Raw genomic sequence first — 18,786 nt, forward strand, 5'->3', positions numbered from 1 at the left:
CAATTTTTTAGACGAATTAAGTTGACAGTAATTCAAAATATGAAACTCCGATTGCAACATTTAACAAGTTCATTCACAAAAAAGCTAGTCGTATGCTTTCAAAAGCTAAAAATATAACTGATTCAATAAGTCAACCTCTTACATACAGATTTAAGTAATCAATATTAATCAATTAAATAAATCTTCAAAATAACTAAGTAGATTCGAAGAACAAGAAAATGATTTATATGGTTTGTATTTTTCAATTAGTTACCCGAAGAGTAGGACAGACTGAAGGAAAGGAAAATCAAAATTGTTGTTCTTCATCTTGTTATGTAGGGAGATCAAGATTACAAGACAAGGTGTTACGAAGTACGATTTATGAATATTAAAGAGTTTTATTTACAAGTAGTTAATATTATAAAATATTATAGGGTTTGCTAAGTGCATAAGATAAAAAACCATAATACCCAACATTTCTACCGGACGTGATTCACTTAACTTAACTGAGTAGGACTAACGATCAGTAAACTGTGAGACTATTCGTGTATAATTCTTAAACTTTGGGACCAACCATGATCAATTTAAATTTTAGATCTCACCTTGATTTTTGGTACAAAGTTTGAGGATCAACTATGATATTTTTTCAATTTAAAACCCTAAAAATATGTTTTAGATCACCACATCTTTATTTCCAATGAGCTAGTACTTGGTTGCGGCTCATACTCCACATATCTATCTAAGCATCTAGCCCACCCCACCCCACACTTTTCAAACATGGATCAACCAGAACAATTGCATCTGTTTAACAATACGGAGTAGTACTTAAACGATTTAATCTGCGGATGGGGTGAACTACTTAAAATGGTCAATCCGTTGCTTATTCATTTATACGTATGCGTTGATGGAAAGAAAATTACATATATTAAAGAAATATATTGATATACATCAAACTTGGAATGAAAAAATTAAATAGAATTTACCTAAGAGAAAAATTTAGAGATGGAAGGGTGGAAGTGAGAACCTGTGGTAATAGCGGCGGATGAATAATACTTCGTATATGTCACGACCCAAAAAATTTCGACTAATTTTGAACCAAACTCTCGATACAATAGTGTATTTTTGACACGATAAGCAAAGTTTGTTAGGTTGCGTCTCAAAGATTTTGAACTATTTTCATGAATGCAATTACCCTTCGATTATTTTCGATGATTCACGAACAATTATTTGTAAATAGATACGTGTATATTTAATTACATATATGTATAATAATAAATTGAAATATTATATGATGTAATTGTTAGAATTAATATTGTAAAATAAAATAATATAAAATTTATTATTTAAAACATATCTATATACATAAATGAAATATATTGAATATATATATGGTTTCGAATTCATTTAGTATACGATAGTAGCACTCGTTTACCATTCGATGGTTAAATTCAAACTTATGGAAATTCTAAAATAAACGTTGGTCCGTGAGTATTTTATATAAATTTTAGAGTTGCTAAAAATATATTTAAATATATTAAGTTGAATTTTAATACTCCGTGCATGTTAATTGGGATTTAGCACTAGATAATATCCGAAATTGATATGTCGACAGACTAAAATTATTGTGAGGCAACTAACCTTCTTTTTCCACACGTTTGCAAACTGTTTAACTTAATTATTATTATTGTATTATTTGATTCATTTGTCTTACTAGTTGAAAACATATACATATGCCTACAAATATAATTCACGAGGTTTATTATTATTGTTTGACACTGTGCCTAATTGAGAATATAATTGATTACTGTTTAGTTTTTGTTTTGATTATCCACTATGTGGACATAGGTACGTTTAAAATTCAACTTCATATATCTATGATTCTTTCAACTCTTCTCTTTATATATACTTATGGCAGTCGAAAAACAACAAGTACCCACAACCCTCATCTTTCTATCTTACTTCCTTTCTTCCTTGTTTATTAAAGAAACCATCACCATATTCACCAACGATCACCGCCACCCTCGATTCACGGCAACCCACCATTGATCACCACTATCAACCACCACCTTCTTTAATTAGAACACCCACCACCATCGAATTGTTACTGTTGCAGTTATATTTTTGTTGTTATAGCAGCCCATCGAACGTAACCAACACCACACAATTCCAACCATCGTGTACTACTACTCTCCTATTTATTTTCGTTTCTACTTGGCTCAATTGTGTTACTGCTATTCTTTGTTCCTGGTATCCAGATTACCACCCAACAACAAATACAAGATCGACTAACATGTTGTTATTACTATTTTTGATTCAAACACCAAACCATCCTCACCATCTTCGAATCCCTCCAAACAACCATCATGTTGCCATCCTACTGCAGCAACTTCCGTTTTTTTTTCTGTTTTTAATCCACTACAACAAGCCACCACCTCCATTTAACCCACCATATTTTTGTTTCCTTTACCTTATTCTATCAAGCCAGGACAAAGAACCAAAACACCATCACTCTCATCAAACTACAATAAAACCATCACCTCATTAAACCTATCGTTAGCTTCCATCACCAAACTTTTGCTGGTGTGTGTCCGTTTCTATTTCAGTTCACAACCAACACCCTTCACAACGATCATGAATCACCATACACCACCAAACTGCTACGACAGTACCTTCTCGTTTCTGTTTTACACCCATGCATAAATTAATCAAACACCACCATCAAAGCCCACCTACGAAACCTGCAATCTGGTACTACTATACGTTAACTGCAACTATTTCGAATTGCCGAGACTAAAAGCCATTATAAGACCCTTATCAAAGTAGTTAATATAATAAAGTTTATATTGACTAATGAAAATAAAATTACTGCTTTTGTCCCTTATACCTTTGTCATTGCTGCCGACAATTATAAACCATGACAACCCACTTGAAAAAAAAAGATAAATAAAGTGGGACAATATAAAAATTCGTTGGCAGACAAATGGGGAAAATAAAGTCTTAGATGAGCTGTGATATTTGTTTTCTACTCCCTTGTTCGGTTTCTATTTTATTCGAAAAAGAACCAGACAACCACAAGTTGATTGTATATTGGATTTTATTAATTATTTCTTGGGCCACGAATTTGTTTGATAGGCGGGCTGCTATGTTTCAATTTTCAAATTGGGCCAAATTTTGAGAGCTATAGATAAAATCGTGTATTAAAACAGAAATAAATAAGCAGCTCAATGGTTTAGTTGTGTGTTTGTGTGCCAAGGGGTCTTGGGTTCGATTCTGGCGTACAACATAATTTTTTTTTTCAACAACTTGAATCACTAGAATTTCAAATGGATTTGCATCTTGGGCCAGCTACCTTGGGCTTCATTGTCATGTTGGGCCGAGAACATGCACACTTGCTTAATTAAGAGGTAGTATTATTACATATTATTATTATTATTATTATTATTATTATTATTATTATTATTATTATTATTATTATTATTATTATTACCAAAATTATTATTTTTAACATCAATATTAAATCTAATTAATTGTATTATTATCATTATTTTAGTATTATCATAACTATTATTTTGACAAACGAAAGATATTTATATAAAAATATAATTATTACATATATCATAAGTATACCTAATTCACCGTTTTAATATGAAAATAACATATATAGATATATATTGTATTGGAAATCATAAACACATTAATATTTGTAACAAGCAATATAATTTATAATTATTATATATAAACTGGATTGAATATCATTACATGCTCGTTATGTGTTTTAATATATATATATATATATATATATATATATATATATATATATATATATATATTACCTGAAATAGGTTCGTGAATCCGAGGTCAACCCTACACTTGTTAAATGATGTCATATGTATTTTTACTACAAAATACAGTATGGTGAGTTTCATTTGTTCCCTTTTTAATTGCTTTTGCAATATATATTTTTGGGCTGAGAATACATGCGCTGCTTTTATAAGTGTTTACGAGATAGACACAAGTACTTAAAATATATTCTACGTTGAGTTGTACCACCCTGCATATCTTCCCTAATAGCTTGGTAACTACTATTTACATGTGGTATTGTAAACGCGAATCCTGTTGATAGATCTATCGGGCCTGACAACCCCAACCGGACTGGACGACCAGTATTCAACGGTTGCACAGTACTTCGTTTCGGTACTACTTTTGGTACAGTGTAGTGAGATTTCATAATAAAGGGAATATGCGACGTTGATTAAATGTTAAGTATGGTTACCAAGTGCTCAACCACTTAGAATATTTTTATTAAAACGTTTGTGTATACGAAATCTTGTGGTCTATTAAGATATTGAAATAATTGTTATGATAAACCTATGAACTCACCAACCTTTTGGTTGACACTTTTAAGCATGTTTATTCTCAGGTATGAAAGAAACCTTCTGCTGTGCATTTGCTCATTTTAGAGATATTACTTGGAGTGTATCATGGCATATTTAAGTCAATGCCTCGCAATGGGACCAAATGTTGATGACATCGTCCAGGTGGATAAGGACGGGTTGTTACAGGTGGTATCAGAGCGGTGGTCTTAGCGAACCAGGTCTTGCATTAGTGTGTCTAACTGATAGTTGTTTAGATGCATTAGTGAGTCTGGACTTCGACCGTGTCTGCATGTCAAAAGTTCTGCTTATCATTTCGTGTCGAAAATTACCTACTAATCATTCTTAGGGAATCACTTGCTTATCATTCTTAGTCTAGACACATCTTATTGCATTGACTGCATGAATAGTGTATAGACAAAATTCATATCTTAGCGTGTCTGCTAATTCATATCTTAGCGTATCTGTTATTGTTACCTTTGCCTGACAGCTTCCGTAGATTTTTACGTAACTTATGGGATTTTAGTATTATATATGCATATGTAAATTATGTATTGCATGGTACTAGTCTACATCCTATAATCTATTTCTTATCGAAAATCCTTCATCTGATCGTACGAGATGAATCCTGCAACCAGTTCGAGTCCCTCGGATTCCGACATGGATTTTCACTCGAGCTCCGAAAGCAGTATAACCGGAATGGATCAACCATTTAGCCATCATCTATTCTGGATGAATTGAGGATGGGTTCGTAGTCGACTTAATCCGTGGAGACACGAAGAATGCCATCCTTTCCATCAACCAAATTCACCTCTTGGTGAAGAACCTGAAGCACTTACCGGCGAACCAGTCTGAACCACCATTTTCACCATCATTTCCCGAATATCTCGCCATGATTATATACTATCTCAAAATTTGAAACCTTATTCATCTGCTCGTTCCTACCGACAATCATCCTGGAGTAATACAAGAAGTCAACGAACTTCGTGCTCGAGTAATCAATTTGGAAAATATGGTGCAAAACGTACCAGCTTCAGCAACATCACCGGCATCAACAGTACCACCAACAACACAAGTTTCAACATCACATGCCCCAATATTTCATTCTATACCTCGAGCATAATCATCGTTCTACGAATCATTCTACATCATTGATCTTCGTTCGACATAACGACTGTGTAATCTCTAATGTTTTAGAGATTATGTGTTCTAGCTCTAACGATAAATCAAATGAGATTAATATCATATTAACTCATTAAATCTATATTACATCTAAAGAAAATATATATAAATATATATATGCAAGTATATTTTCATAAAGATTGTAATTAAAAATTCTTTTGTACAAACAGTTAATGGTGAAAATATTTTTAACGGGTAGGTAATACCCGAGGAATATTTAGATTTCACATTAATAAGTTACACTGTACCTTCTTCGAATCTGATTCAACAGTCATTTACTACCATACTCACATCCACCGATATACGAATCTGTTCACCACAAAATAACCAGTTTCATTCAATTTCATATTTGGATTTTGACTTGTCAGAATTCAACAAGTGGCATAATGAAGAAAATATTGGACAAAATAAAATTTGTTAGAAACAAACAATTTAACTATGAGAAGAATTTTGTTAAGAATCCACGCTAACTGTTCCTAGCTAACTGATTACATTTTATTTATCGCAATTTATTTATCGCAATTTAAATTCTCGCAATTTTATTTATCGTCATTTAATTTCTGTTATTTATTTTACGCACTTTAAATATCGGGACACGTATACAAGGTTTTGACATATCATATAGACGCATTTATATATATTATTTGGAATAACCATAGACACTCTATATGCAGTAATGATCGAGTTCTCTATACAGGGTTGAGGTTGATTCTACAATAATACATATAATTTGAGTTGTGATCGAGTCTGAGACATGTACACGGGTCACGATAAGTATTAATAAATTCGAATATTATAAATTAAATTATATATGAATTATTGGACTGTTAACTGTGGACTATCGATTGTGAACTATCAACATTGGACAATTAAAATGAATTAAAATATTGATTATAAAATATGAAACTAAACAATTCTTCAAGTTTGCGACTTGATTTCATCTTAAACCTCATTTGTATCTTGACGATTCCAATCTGCGTTCAAACCTTTCTTGATTCTTGAAACACCTCAATCGAGACGATGAACCAACCGCATTTCATCTACGGAAGAAAAGATTGGTGCATGTAGCTATGCACATGAAAACACTCGGAACCTGAGTAAACGTTTAACACATATCTGTGCTAGTTTCTTTGGCGATGTTATTACCGAAAATAACTGTGCAGTTCTTCTTCAAAGTAGCAAATTTTGTCACAGCTCCAGCAAGTTAACTTCGACTTTTCATTCGAAACAACCTTATTATAACTTTGATATATATGCGTACCCTTTTATTGTTACCGGGGAACCTTTTATATTCCACCATATTACCATCAGCGTTTAATCATTTAAAAACACAATTCTTCTGAAACCACCTCGGTTTGATAACCAATGATCCAGATCCGTTAACTTTGAAAATGCTGACGAAGTAGCATGTTGTAGATGGTCTTAATGGCCAAAAGTTGATGATAAAGAAGGAAGTGTTAGGAACGCTCGATAGAAAATTTGGTACTGAAAATCGGATTGAGCACACCATGAAGGAGATCAAGGATAAATACAAGGACTAAACCCTATATTCAAAGAATCCAGGTAATTCTGGATCCGATGAAATCTTTAGAGAATATCTTGCTCCAAAGTCATGTTAAAATCTTGCGAACATTTTTTTCTTTATCAACCTTCGAACTTAGAAATTCCAAAATATCATCATAAAATATCTTCGATATTTCTGAGGATATCTTCATAAACATTCTTGTCCGAAATTATCTACCTCCTCGTGTTTTCTGTATTCCATTATATTGGAAACTTCTGTAAAATCTAAGTATTAATTATGAATGAATTGTGGAGAAGTGTTGGGAATTGAAGCATGAGTTAATATAATATAATGACGCTTGGCCAACGTAATTATATTACAGTAAGTCATGCTAAGTTTCTAATGGAAAGTGATGATTCACAGAATATAACATCATCATGTGTCATGTTACATAACTCTTTCATTCTACTTAACTTCTGAACATATCAAGAAAATGTATTCTTGATGGTTCTATCTTCCGTGATGTTGATAAATTTGAAAATCAAATCATGCTATCATGTTCCTTCCTGTTTAGAACAATATAATCATTCGAAACTCTATATCTACAAATTCTGGACCACTATTCGCCTGAATTAGAGTCGGGAAGAGAAAACAAGAGCAATGAGCTTCGAAAAATAAAGGAAAATATAAAGCCGATCACAAACACATGAATTACAAACCGTGTATATCAATGTTTATTGCAACATAAAGACACGGGAGAATTAAAAACATTATAACCCCAAGAGCGTTGTAGAAGTAAAAATATTCTTCTGGTGGAAGATAGAAAAGAAGAATGACTGCATATATGGTCAATATAATAACAAGGATCAGAAATGGGATTAAGCATTTTCTTAATCTTTTGAAAGTATAAATTAAGGAAGAAGATGTAAGAATGGTGGAAATGATAGAACGGAAGAGATGAATTTATAGAAAAATATCAGACATAGAAATTTAGGCAGATTATCACATTTAATTAAATCAAATCTTATTTATATTATGAAGATTTTTCTATTCCTTAAATTCCGAAAATTTGACCGTGACTACGTTAAAAGTTAAATCTCTATCTCAATCTTTTGTGATAGCTTCACTCGTACGCTTCACATAATCGAATCATTAATCGATAATGATAAAACTCTATTTGTCAACTAATATTCGTCATGAAAACATTTTTTATTGTTAGCCATGACGACCTCACTCAAATTTCGGGACGAAATTTCTTTAACGGGTAGGTACTGTCACGACCCGAAAAATTTCGACTAATTTTGAACCAAACTCTCGATACGATAGTGTATTTTTGACACGATAAGCAAAGTTTGTTAGGTTGAGTCTCAAAGATTTTGAACTATTTTTATGAATGCAATTACCCTTCGATTATTTTCGATGATTCACGAACAATTATTTGTGAATAGATACGTGTATATTTAATTACATATTACATATATGTATAATAATAAATTGAAATATTATATGATGTAATTGTTAGAATTAATATTGTAAAATAAAATAATATAAAATTTATTATTTAAAACATATCTATATACATAAATGAAATATATTGAATATATATATGGTTTCGAATTCATTTAGTATACGATAGTAGCACTCGTTTACCATTCGATGGTTGAATTCAAACTTATGGAAATTCTAAAATAAACGTTGGTCCGTGAGTATTTTATATAAATTTTAGAGTTTCTAAAAATATATTTAAATATATTAAGTTGAATTTTAATACTCCGTGCATGTTAATTGGGATTTAGCACTAGATAATATCCGAAATTGATATGTCGACAGACTAAAATTATTGCGAGGCTACTAACCTTCTTTTTCCACACGTTTGCAAACTGTTTAACTTAATTATTATTATTGTATTATTTGATTCATTTGTCTTACTAGTTGAAAACATATACATATGCCTACAAATATAATTCACGAGGTTTATTATTATTGTTTGACACTGTGCCTAATTGAGAATATAATTGATTACTGTTTAGTTTTTGTTTTGATTATCCACTATGTGGACATAGGTACGTTTAAAATTCAACTTCATATATCTATGATTCTTTCAACTCTTCTCTTTATATATACTTATGGCAGTCGAAAAACAACAAGTACCCACAACCCTCATCTTTCTATCTTACTTCCTTTCTTCCTTGTTTATTAAAGAAACCATCACCATATTCACCAACGATCACCGCCACCCTCGATTCACGGCAACCCACCATTGATCACCACTATCAACCACCACCTTCTTTAATTAGAACACCCACCACCATCGAATTGTTACTGTTGCAGTTATATTTTTGTTGTTGTAGCAGCCCATCGAATGTAACCAACACCACACAATCCCAACCATCGTGTACTACTACTCTCCTATTTATTTTCGTTTCTACTTGGCTCAATTGTGTTACTGCTATTCTTTGTTCCTGGTATCCAGATTACCACCCAACAACAAATACAAGATCGACTAACATGTTGTTATTACTATTTTCGATTCAAACACCAAACCATCCTCACCATCTTCGAATCCCTCCAAACAACCATCATGTTGGCATCCTACTGCAGCAACTTCCGTTTTTTTTTCTGTTTTTAATCCACTACAACAAGCCACCACCTCCATTTAACCCACCATATTTTTGTTTCCTTTACCTTATTCTATCGAGCCAGGACAAAGAACCAAAACACCATCACTCTCATCAAACTACAATAAAACCATCACCTCGTTAAACCTATCGTTAGCTTCCATCACCAAACTTTTGCTGGTGTGCGTCCGTTTCTATTTCAGTTCACAACCAACACCCTTCACAACGATCATGAATCACCATACACCACCAAACTGCTACGACAGTACCTTCTCGTTTCTGTTTTGTACCCATGCATAAATTAATCAAACACCACCATCAAAACCCACCTACGAAACCTGCAATCTGGTACTACTATACGTTAACTGCAACTATTTCGAATTGCCGAGACTAAAAGCCATTATAAGACCCTTATCAAAGTAGTTAATATAATAAAGTTCATATTGACTAATGCAAATAAAATTACTGCTTTTGTCCCTTATACCTTTGTCATTGCTGCCGACAATTATAAACCATGACAACCCACTTGAAAAAAAGAAAGATAAATAAAGTGGGACAATATAAAAATTCGTTGGCAGACAAATGGGGAAAACAAAGTCTTGGATGAGCTGTGATATTTGTTTTCTACTCCCTTGTTCGGTTTCTCTTTTATTCGAAAAAGAACCAGACAACCACAAGTTGATTGTATATTGGATTTTGTTAACTATTTCTTGGGCCACGAATTTGTTTGATAGGCGGGCTGCTATGTTTCAATTTCCAAATTGGGCCAAGTTTTGAGAGCTATAGATAAAATCGTGTATTAAAACAGAAATAAATAAGCAGCTCAATGGTTTAGTTGTGTGTTTGTGTGCCAAGGGGTCTTGGGTTCGATTCTGGCGTATAACATAATTTTTTTTTTCAACAACTTGAATCACTAGAATTTCAAATGGATTTGCATCTTGGGCCAGCTACCTTGGGCTTCATTGTCATGTTGGGCCGAGAACATGCACACTTGCTTAATTAAGAGGTAGTATTATTACATATTATTATTATTATTATTATTATTATTATTATTATTATTATTATTATTATTATTATTATTATTATTATTATTATTATTTTTAACATCATTATTTTAGTATTATCATAACTATTATTTTGACAAACGAAAGATATTTATATAAAAATATAATTATTACATATATCATAAGTATACCTAATTCACCGTTTTAATATGAAAATAACATATATAGATATATATTGTATTGGAAATCATAAACACATTAATATTTGTAACAAGCAATATAATTTATAATTATTATATATAAACTGGATTGAATATCATTACATGCTCGTTATGTGTTTTAATATATATATATATATATATATATATATATATATATATATATATATATATATATATATATATATATATATATATATATATATATATATTACCTGAAATAGGTTCGTGAATCCGAGGTCAACCCTACACTTGTTAAATGATGTCATATGTATTTTTACTACAAAATACAGTATGGTGAGTTTCATTTATTCCCTTTTTAATTGCTTTTACAATATATATTTTTAGGCTGAGAATACATGCGCTGCTTTTATAAGTGTTTACGAGATAGACACAAGTACTTAAAATATATTCTACGTTGAGTTGTACCACCCTGCATATCTTCCCTAATAGCTTGGTAACTACTATTTACATGTGGTATTGTAAACGCGAATCCTGTTGATAGATCTATCGGGCCTGACAACCCCAACCGGACTGGACGACCAGTATTCAACGGTTGCACAGTACTTCGTTTCGGTACTACTTTTGGTACAGTGTAGTGAGATTTCATAATAAAGAGAATACGCGACGTTGATTAAATGTTAAGTATGGTTACCAAGTGCTCAACCACTTAGAATATTTTTATTAAAACGTTTGTGTATATGAAATCTTGTGGTCTATTAAGATATTGAAATAATTGTTATGATAAACCTATGAACTCACCAACCTTTTGGTTGACACTTTTAAGCATGTTTATTCTCAGGTATGAAAGAAACTTTCCGCTGTGCATTTGCTCATTTTAGAGATATTACTTGGAGTGTATCATGGCATATTTAAGTCAATGCCTCGCAATGGGACCAAATGTTGATGATATCGTCCAGGTGGATAAGGACGGGTTGTTACAGTATATTAATTAATATCCTAAATATATATATATATATTGTAGCTACTCTATCAACACTCTCTGACAAACAAAACCCAAAAGCCTCAAAATAACTCTATTATTAGCTTAACCGGTGTATAGATTAAATTTCAAAGAAATATGCAGGAGTGTGTTACAGTTAAATGTTTTTTAATAACACAATAAGTATGAAGCAAAGATGCACTAAAATATATATCTCAATATGCTCGTTTTGCCACCCTTGGTAGTAGTACTTTAAGTCAAGCCAAAAAAATCTGCTTCAAATAAAATTTGAACCTATTATTAACTTTGATTTATTTTATTTTGATTTGAACCATTATAAGCCTGCAAGAAAAGTTCCCATAGTCTAGCTATGGCATAATTGGCTTTTGAATGTTGTATAGGCTAATCTTTTCCCCTAAAAACTTAGAAGAATTCCCATTAACCCATTATAGATTAATATTGATGGGATTTGTATGAAATTTCATAAAACTATTTAGCAGCGGAAGCATGTACAATAATTTTTAAACCTTTCAAAAAACTCCCCACCAAGGATCCAATTGCATGTTGTTAAGAAAACTAAATAATAAATAGTGAGTTTAAAGACTACAACCTTTGAAGACTTTGAACTTGAGAAGTTATGAATGCTAAGAACACCAAGAAGCCAATGTAGCCTTCCTCTATCGGTAATCCACACGAAAACAAACTTCCAATACCAAATAGATGCTAGTCCTTCACAACCCTTAAAAACAAGTATAAGAAACAACCTTTCTTATTTCTTGTTTACAACACTATCTTGTTTTCCTTGTAAATTCTTCACTACTTAGAAAAACAACTTAGAAGATCCTTTAGTGAGGAAAAATGAATTCCTTTTAAGACTTGAAAGTTCTAGTTTTTATTCTCTCAAGTATACGTATATATTGATTCTTTGAGAAAACATCATCATGTACATACCCAAGTAATGATCCATCATTAACATAGTTAATTATAAAAGAAAAGCATTCTTCATCATTTCATTTATACTTTTCTTAAACTATTAGTAAGGTCATCATGGCTTCTATTTTCTTTTAGCCTTTAATATACAATATAAAATTCATAGTGTATACTTTTACATTATATATAATTAACAAGATAGAAACAAGTAACTAATATACTTGTTACTTACACACATACATGTTTATATATATGTAGTCATTCTCATACAATTGTAGTATTATTATTTCTATTAAATAACAATGTCACAACATGTATAACAAGGTTGTAATATACGAATCATATTCATATATGTAATTGATATTTATTTGTTCATTGTGTGTGACCCTATAGGTTCAAACGTTATTAGTAGTATAAACATAAGTTGTGTCTTGGGCATTAATAACCAACAATCTCCCACTTGCACAAGATTCAACATATGTCAACACAGACAGTGGTAAACGTCTAGCAACATGCCACTGCCCCTAACAACACATGAAAAATGTCATTCCGAGCATCCATTGATTCTTAAGTTACTTCTTTAAATCAATATATAGGTAAGGTATCAGTTATCCCTTTGTTACTGACATCACGTTGAGCATGAGACATGGATAGCAATCAATCTCATATTTAGCTCATACATTATGTTACTCGATCAAGATTGAAAATGATAAAACAAACACCATTGAATACATCAATATAGTATGAGCGTGGCTACACATCTTAATCAATTTAAATCATTGAGGGGCCCATAGATGTCAATCTCTTATCCAGATAAGAGGAACAAATCCCGTCTAGACTACACACGTCTCTCATGTGTCTCATATTATACTTAACAATAGCTTTTATGATTGCCTGGCTAAAGAACAATGTTTGACTATGTTAAAGTATAACAATCCTCACACTTAAGACCCATTATGTATCTACGGTCTAAGGATATAAAGATATTACCATTTTCAAGAATCACTTATGACATCGATCCATGAAGTGATCTTGAAAGCGGGTCATGTCCAATGTTTATTCTCTAATAAACATAGGTGAATTTGGTTGCAACTCCCTTGCTCTACTTTCATCTTCATGAAAGTCAACCAACTTATTCACATTAGTCTTAACTCATAACTATTCCCATAATTGTGATCGACTATGGACGTTTTAGAATAACAATGTTATTCAAGGATTTAAACATACTAATAAGGAACACAACAATTATTAATGAGGATGATTATATCCGAATACATCATATCATTTAAGATAAATGTTGCATAAATGTTCCAAAATATCATAATACTAAATTACAAATCATTCCAATCATTAACATTACGAAGCCCTATGCACCGAGCATGACCCTCGTGTTTTGATTGTGCCAAAGCCTTTGTAAAAGGATCAGCAAGGTTTTGGTCTGTGTGAACTTTACGAATACAAACGTCTCTGTCTCCCACTATGTGACGTATGTAGTGGAATCTCCTAAGGATATGTTTGGTGCTGTGATGCGATCTAGGTTCTTTTGCTTGAGCAATAGCACCATTGTTATGACAAAATATTTCTATGGGGTCTTCTATGCTTGGCATCACCCCTAAATCAGCAATGAACTTTTTCATCCACGCAGCCTCTTGTGCTGCCTCCGATGCAGAAATGTATTCAGCTTCTGTAGTAGATTGTGCAACTACTTTCTATTTAGAAATTTTCCAAGTTATAGCTCCTCCATTCAAGATAAAGACATATTCAGATTGTGATCGTGAATCATCTCTATCAGTTTGGAAGCTAGCATCTGTGTAGCACTTTACAGTAAGATCTTCTTCCACACCACCATAAATCAACAACATATCTTTAGTCCTTCTCAAGTACTTTAGGATGTTCTTGACAGCCATCCAGTGGCTTTCACCCGGATTTTGTTGGTATCTACTCGTCATGCTCAAAGCATACGATACGTCTGGTCTTGTGCATAACATGGCATACATAATGGATCCAATTGCAGAAGCATATGGAGTTCCATTCATTCGTCTAAGCTCATCATTTGTGCTAGGACTTTGAGACTTGCCCAATATTGTACCATGTGACATTGGCAAAAATTCGCGTTTGGAATCTTGCATCTTGAATCTTTTTAGAATCTTTTCAATATATGCACTTTGTCTCAAGCCGATTAGCCGCTTTGATCTATCTCTATGAATTTTTATTCCTAGAATATAAGCAGCATCGCCAAGGTCTTTCATTTGAAAACACTTCCCAAGCCAAGACTTTACCTTTTGTAAAGTTGGGATGTCATTTCCAATAAGTAGTATATCATATACATATAAGATTAAAAATACTACTATGCACCCACTAGCCCTTTTGTAAACACATGGATCATCTTCATTTTGGATAAAATCAAACTCTTTTATTTTCTCGTCAAAACGAAGATTCCAGCTTCTAGATGCTTGCTTTAATCCGTAAATGGCTCTTTTAAGCTTACACACTTTATTAGGATACTTAGGATTTACAAAACCTTCTGGTTGTTCCATATAGACATCTTCACTTAAGTGTCCATTAAGGAATGCGGTTTTGACATCCATTTGCCATATCTCATAGTCATAATATGCGGCTATGGCGATGAGTATTCTAATTGATTTTAGCATGGCTACTGGAGAGAAAGTTTCGTCATAGTCATCACCATGAGTTTGAGTGAAACCTTTCGCCACTGGTCTTGCCTTAAATGTATGTACATTTCCGTCCATATCGATTTTCTTCTTGAAAATCCATTTGCTCCCAACAGCCTTGCTATCAGGAGGTAGATCAACTAAGTCCCATACTTCGTTGTCATACATGGACTGCATCTCTTCATTCATGGCTTCATTCCATTTCTTAGATTCAGGATCTAATGTAGCATCTTTGTAGTTAGTGGGCTCACTTTCATCCACTAAGAAAATGTCGTCATATCTTTGGGGACTATGACGAGGTCTACTAGATCTAAGAATGTCTTGTGTTACTTCAGGTTCCTGAGCAACCAATTGTTCAGGTTCTTCAACAATTTGTTGATAGCTAGTGCCAACCTCAGGTGTGATATTTTGTGGTTCTTGAATTTCTTCAAGTTCTACATTACTCCCACTTGCTTTATTTAATAGAAACTCATTTTCTAGAAAAGTAGCGTGTCTAGAAACAAACACTTTGTTCTCGGTAGGATTGTAGAAATAATATCTCATAGAATCCTCTGGGTATCCCACAAAAATGCATTTGATAGATCTGGGATCAAGTTTGTTGGAAGTTTCTTGTCGAACATGAGCTTCGCAACCCCAAACTTTCAAATAAGATAAATTTGGAACCTTTCCATGCCATAAATCATATGGTGTCTTGTTTACCTTTTTGGTTGGTACCATATTTAGTATGCGAGCAGCAGATAATAAGGCATAGGTCCAGAAAGATGGAGGAAGTGAAGTATGATTCATCATAGATCGAACCATATCAAGTAGGGTTCGATTCCTCCTCTCAGAAACACCATTATGTTGTGGTGTTCCGGGTGGAGTGCGTTGTGAAATAATTCCACAATTCTTTAGATGATCGTCAAACTCTTGACACAAGTACTCACCTCCTCGATCCGATCGAAGAACCTTTATCGTTTTGCCTAGCTGATTTTGAACCTCATTTTGAAACACTTTGAACGTTTCAAATGCCTCATGTTTATGTTTCAATAAGTAAACATAATCAAATCTACTGAAATCATCAGTAAATGTAATGAAGTATCTTTTCTTGACATAGTTCTAAAAGGACCGCATACATCGGAATGTATAAGTCCCAAAAGATCCTTTGCTCTTTCTCCAGAACCGGAGAAAGGTGCTTTTGTCATCTTCCCGCTTAAACAAGATTCACATACATCAAATGACTCAGAGTTATTTGATTTTAAAATTCCATCAGATTGGAGTTTGGTTATGCGTTTCTTGTTTATGTGACCAAGACGACAATGCCATAGATAAGTTTGATTCAAGTCATGCTTGGATCTTTTGGTGTTTATGTTATACATAGAACTATTATTGGATGAATCTTGTATGTCAACTTCATATATGCCATTGTGAGGCCGTGCCTCAAAATAAAAAACATCTTTATTGAAAACTGAAATATTACCATTAGGAAAAGCATACGAGTAACCAGATTCATACAAACGTGCAGCTGAAATAATGTTCCTAGTTAGACTAGGGACATAATAACAATTATTTAATATTAAATACAGGCCATTTGGTAATAAAATTTCATAAGTGCCTATTCCTACGACCGCAACATGTGCTCCGTTGCCAACATGCAATACCAAATCGCCTGGTTTCAGCTTCTTAATCTTTCTTAGTCCCTGCACATTATTACAAATGTGAGTTCCACAACCAGTATCAAATACCCATGAATTACTAGAGAAAGCAAATAGTTCTATCATATAGATACCTGAGGTGCTAGCATTGCTAGCCTTTGTCTTCTTCAGCTCTGCAAGGTAAGTAGGGCAGTTTCGCTTCCAATGACCAATTTCTCCACAATGGAAACAAGTGGCATCTTTGGCAGGTTTTTCTTTCTTCTTGACAGAATCCTTTGGGGCAAACTTTTTGCCTTTGTAGTTGCCCTGACTCTTAGGTTTGCCTTTACCTTTGCCTTTGGCTTGTGGCTTCTTGATTTTTCCTTCCCGAATCATGAGGACTTCAGAGGTTTTGGATGGAATGTTCTTCTCAGCAGTCTTAAGCATTAAATGTAACTCCGAGATAGATTTCTCCAAATTGTTCATATTGTAGTTCAAGACGAACTGGTCATATGACTTTGGTAGTGAGTTGAGGATCAAGTCTATTGCCAACTCAGGACCAATGGAAGATCCAAGCCTCTCAAGTTGATCTATGTAGCTCTTCATTTTTAAAACATAAGAGCTTACAGAAGTCCCCTCTGTCATCTTGCATGCGTGTAACGCTCTGACAGTTTCAAAGCGTTGTTGCCTAGCTTGTTGTTGGAACATTTTCTTTAGCTGCTTAAGCATCTCAAAGGCATCATGATGTTCCAAGTCCTTTTGCAAGTCTGGAATCATGGTGGCTAACATGATGCATGCTACCTCTGTGGAGTCATCCGTGTGCTTAGTCCAAGCATCTCGGATGCTCTTAGTGGCATTAGCAGGGGGTTCCTCGGGAACGGGTCCATCAAGTATATACGACTTCTTTTCGACTTTGAGAACAATTCTCAAATTACGATACCAGTCTAAGAAGTTCGTATCATTGAGTTTTTCCTTCTCTAAGACAGATCTTAGAGAAAGGTGGTGAACGGGTGTAGTTGCATTGGGTGACATCTACAAAATTAACAAAGTTCTTTTAGTATTTTAATATTTGATCCTTTAATAATTAATTACCCTAACTTTCTTATAAAAAATTAATTTGTTAAAGGCTAGAATCCAAGTTACATTTAACCTTGAGTGGTTGGCTGATGCTCTCTCCACTAAGTTTAAATTAACAAGGTAGGTAGCGATTACCAATTGCAAGTCTAATACAATTTCTATATCTTAATGGGATCTTTAACAACAATTGTCAACTGGTATGTTTAATCCCATCTATGCTTTGGGCCTCTTGTGTTTGGCTGATGCTCTCTCCACAAGAAGCACCAATTAAGTTGTCCTATTTAAAAACTATGATGTTCTGCCCAAGACTGTCATGGGAATCGCGAAACACCATCTCGGTAATCACAAGACGACCATGGTGGTTGGCTGATGCTCTCTCCACAATGACGTACAAATGACAAGCGAGTGTCTTAAAAAGGATGGCATAAACTTACATTTTAAAAGGGATTTTGTGTTTTGTATTATTTCAATTTGACAAAACATTTCGTATAATAATTGTTGCATGCATTCAACAATATATTATACGTATACTTTAGATAAAATCATATTTTATATGTTGGTCTTGAGTTTATAGAATCTCTATTTTAGTCACTCACGGCGTGTCCATTTTTAAACTAATATCCTATATTAATATGTATACATTGAGCGCGCTAACTTAAGACCAATTTTAGTT

General features: G+C 33.2%; 1 protein-coding gene across 1 annotated transcript; it reads right to left on the reverse strand.

Annotated features, from left to right (window-relative positions):
• Window positions 1–17,085: 17,085 nt before the first annotated feature.
• On the reverse strand, window positions 17,086–18,068 carry LOC139847396 (uncharacterized). The gene is made up of 2 exons (XM_071837069.1): window positions 17,192–18,068; window positions 17,086–17,102 (listed from the first exon to the last, which is right to left on the reverse strand). Exons 1-2 carry the CDS (start codon window positions 18,066–18,068, stop codon window positions 17,086–17,088), a joined length of 894 nt encoding a protein of 297 aa, XP_071693170.1.
• Between the last annotated feature and the right edge of the window lie 718 nt (window positions 18,069–18,786).

Source organism: Rutidosis leptorrhynchoides, chromosome 1, assembly GCF_046630445.1.
Source record: "Rutidosis leptorrhynchoides isolate AG116_Rl617_1_P2 chromosome 1, CSIRO_AGI_Rlap_v1, whole genome shotgun sequence".
Classification (NCBI taxonomy): Eukaryota; Viridiplantae; Streptophyta; class Magnoliopsida; order Asterales; family Asteraceae; genus Rutidosis; species Rutidosis leptorrhynchoides.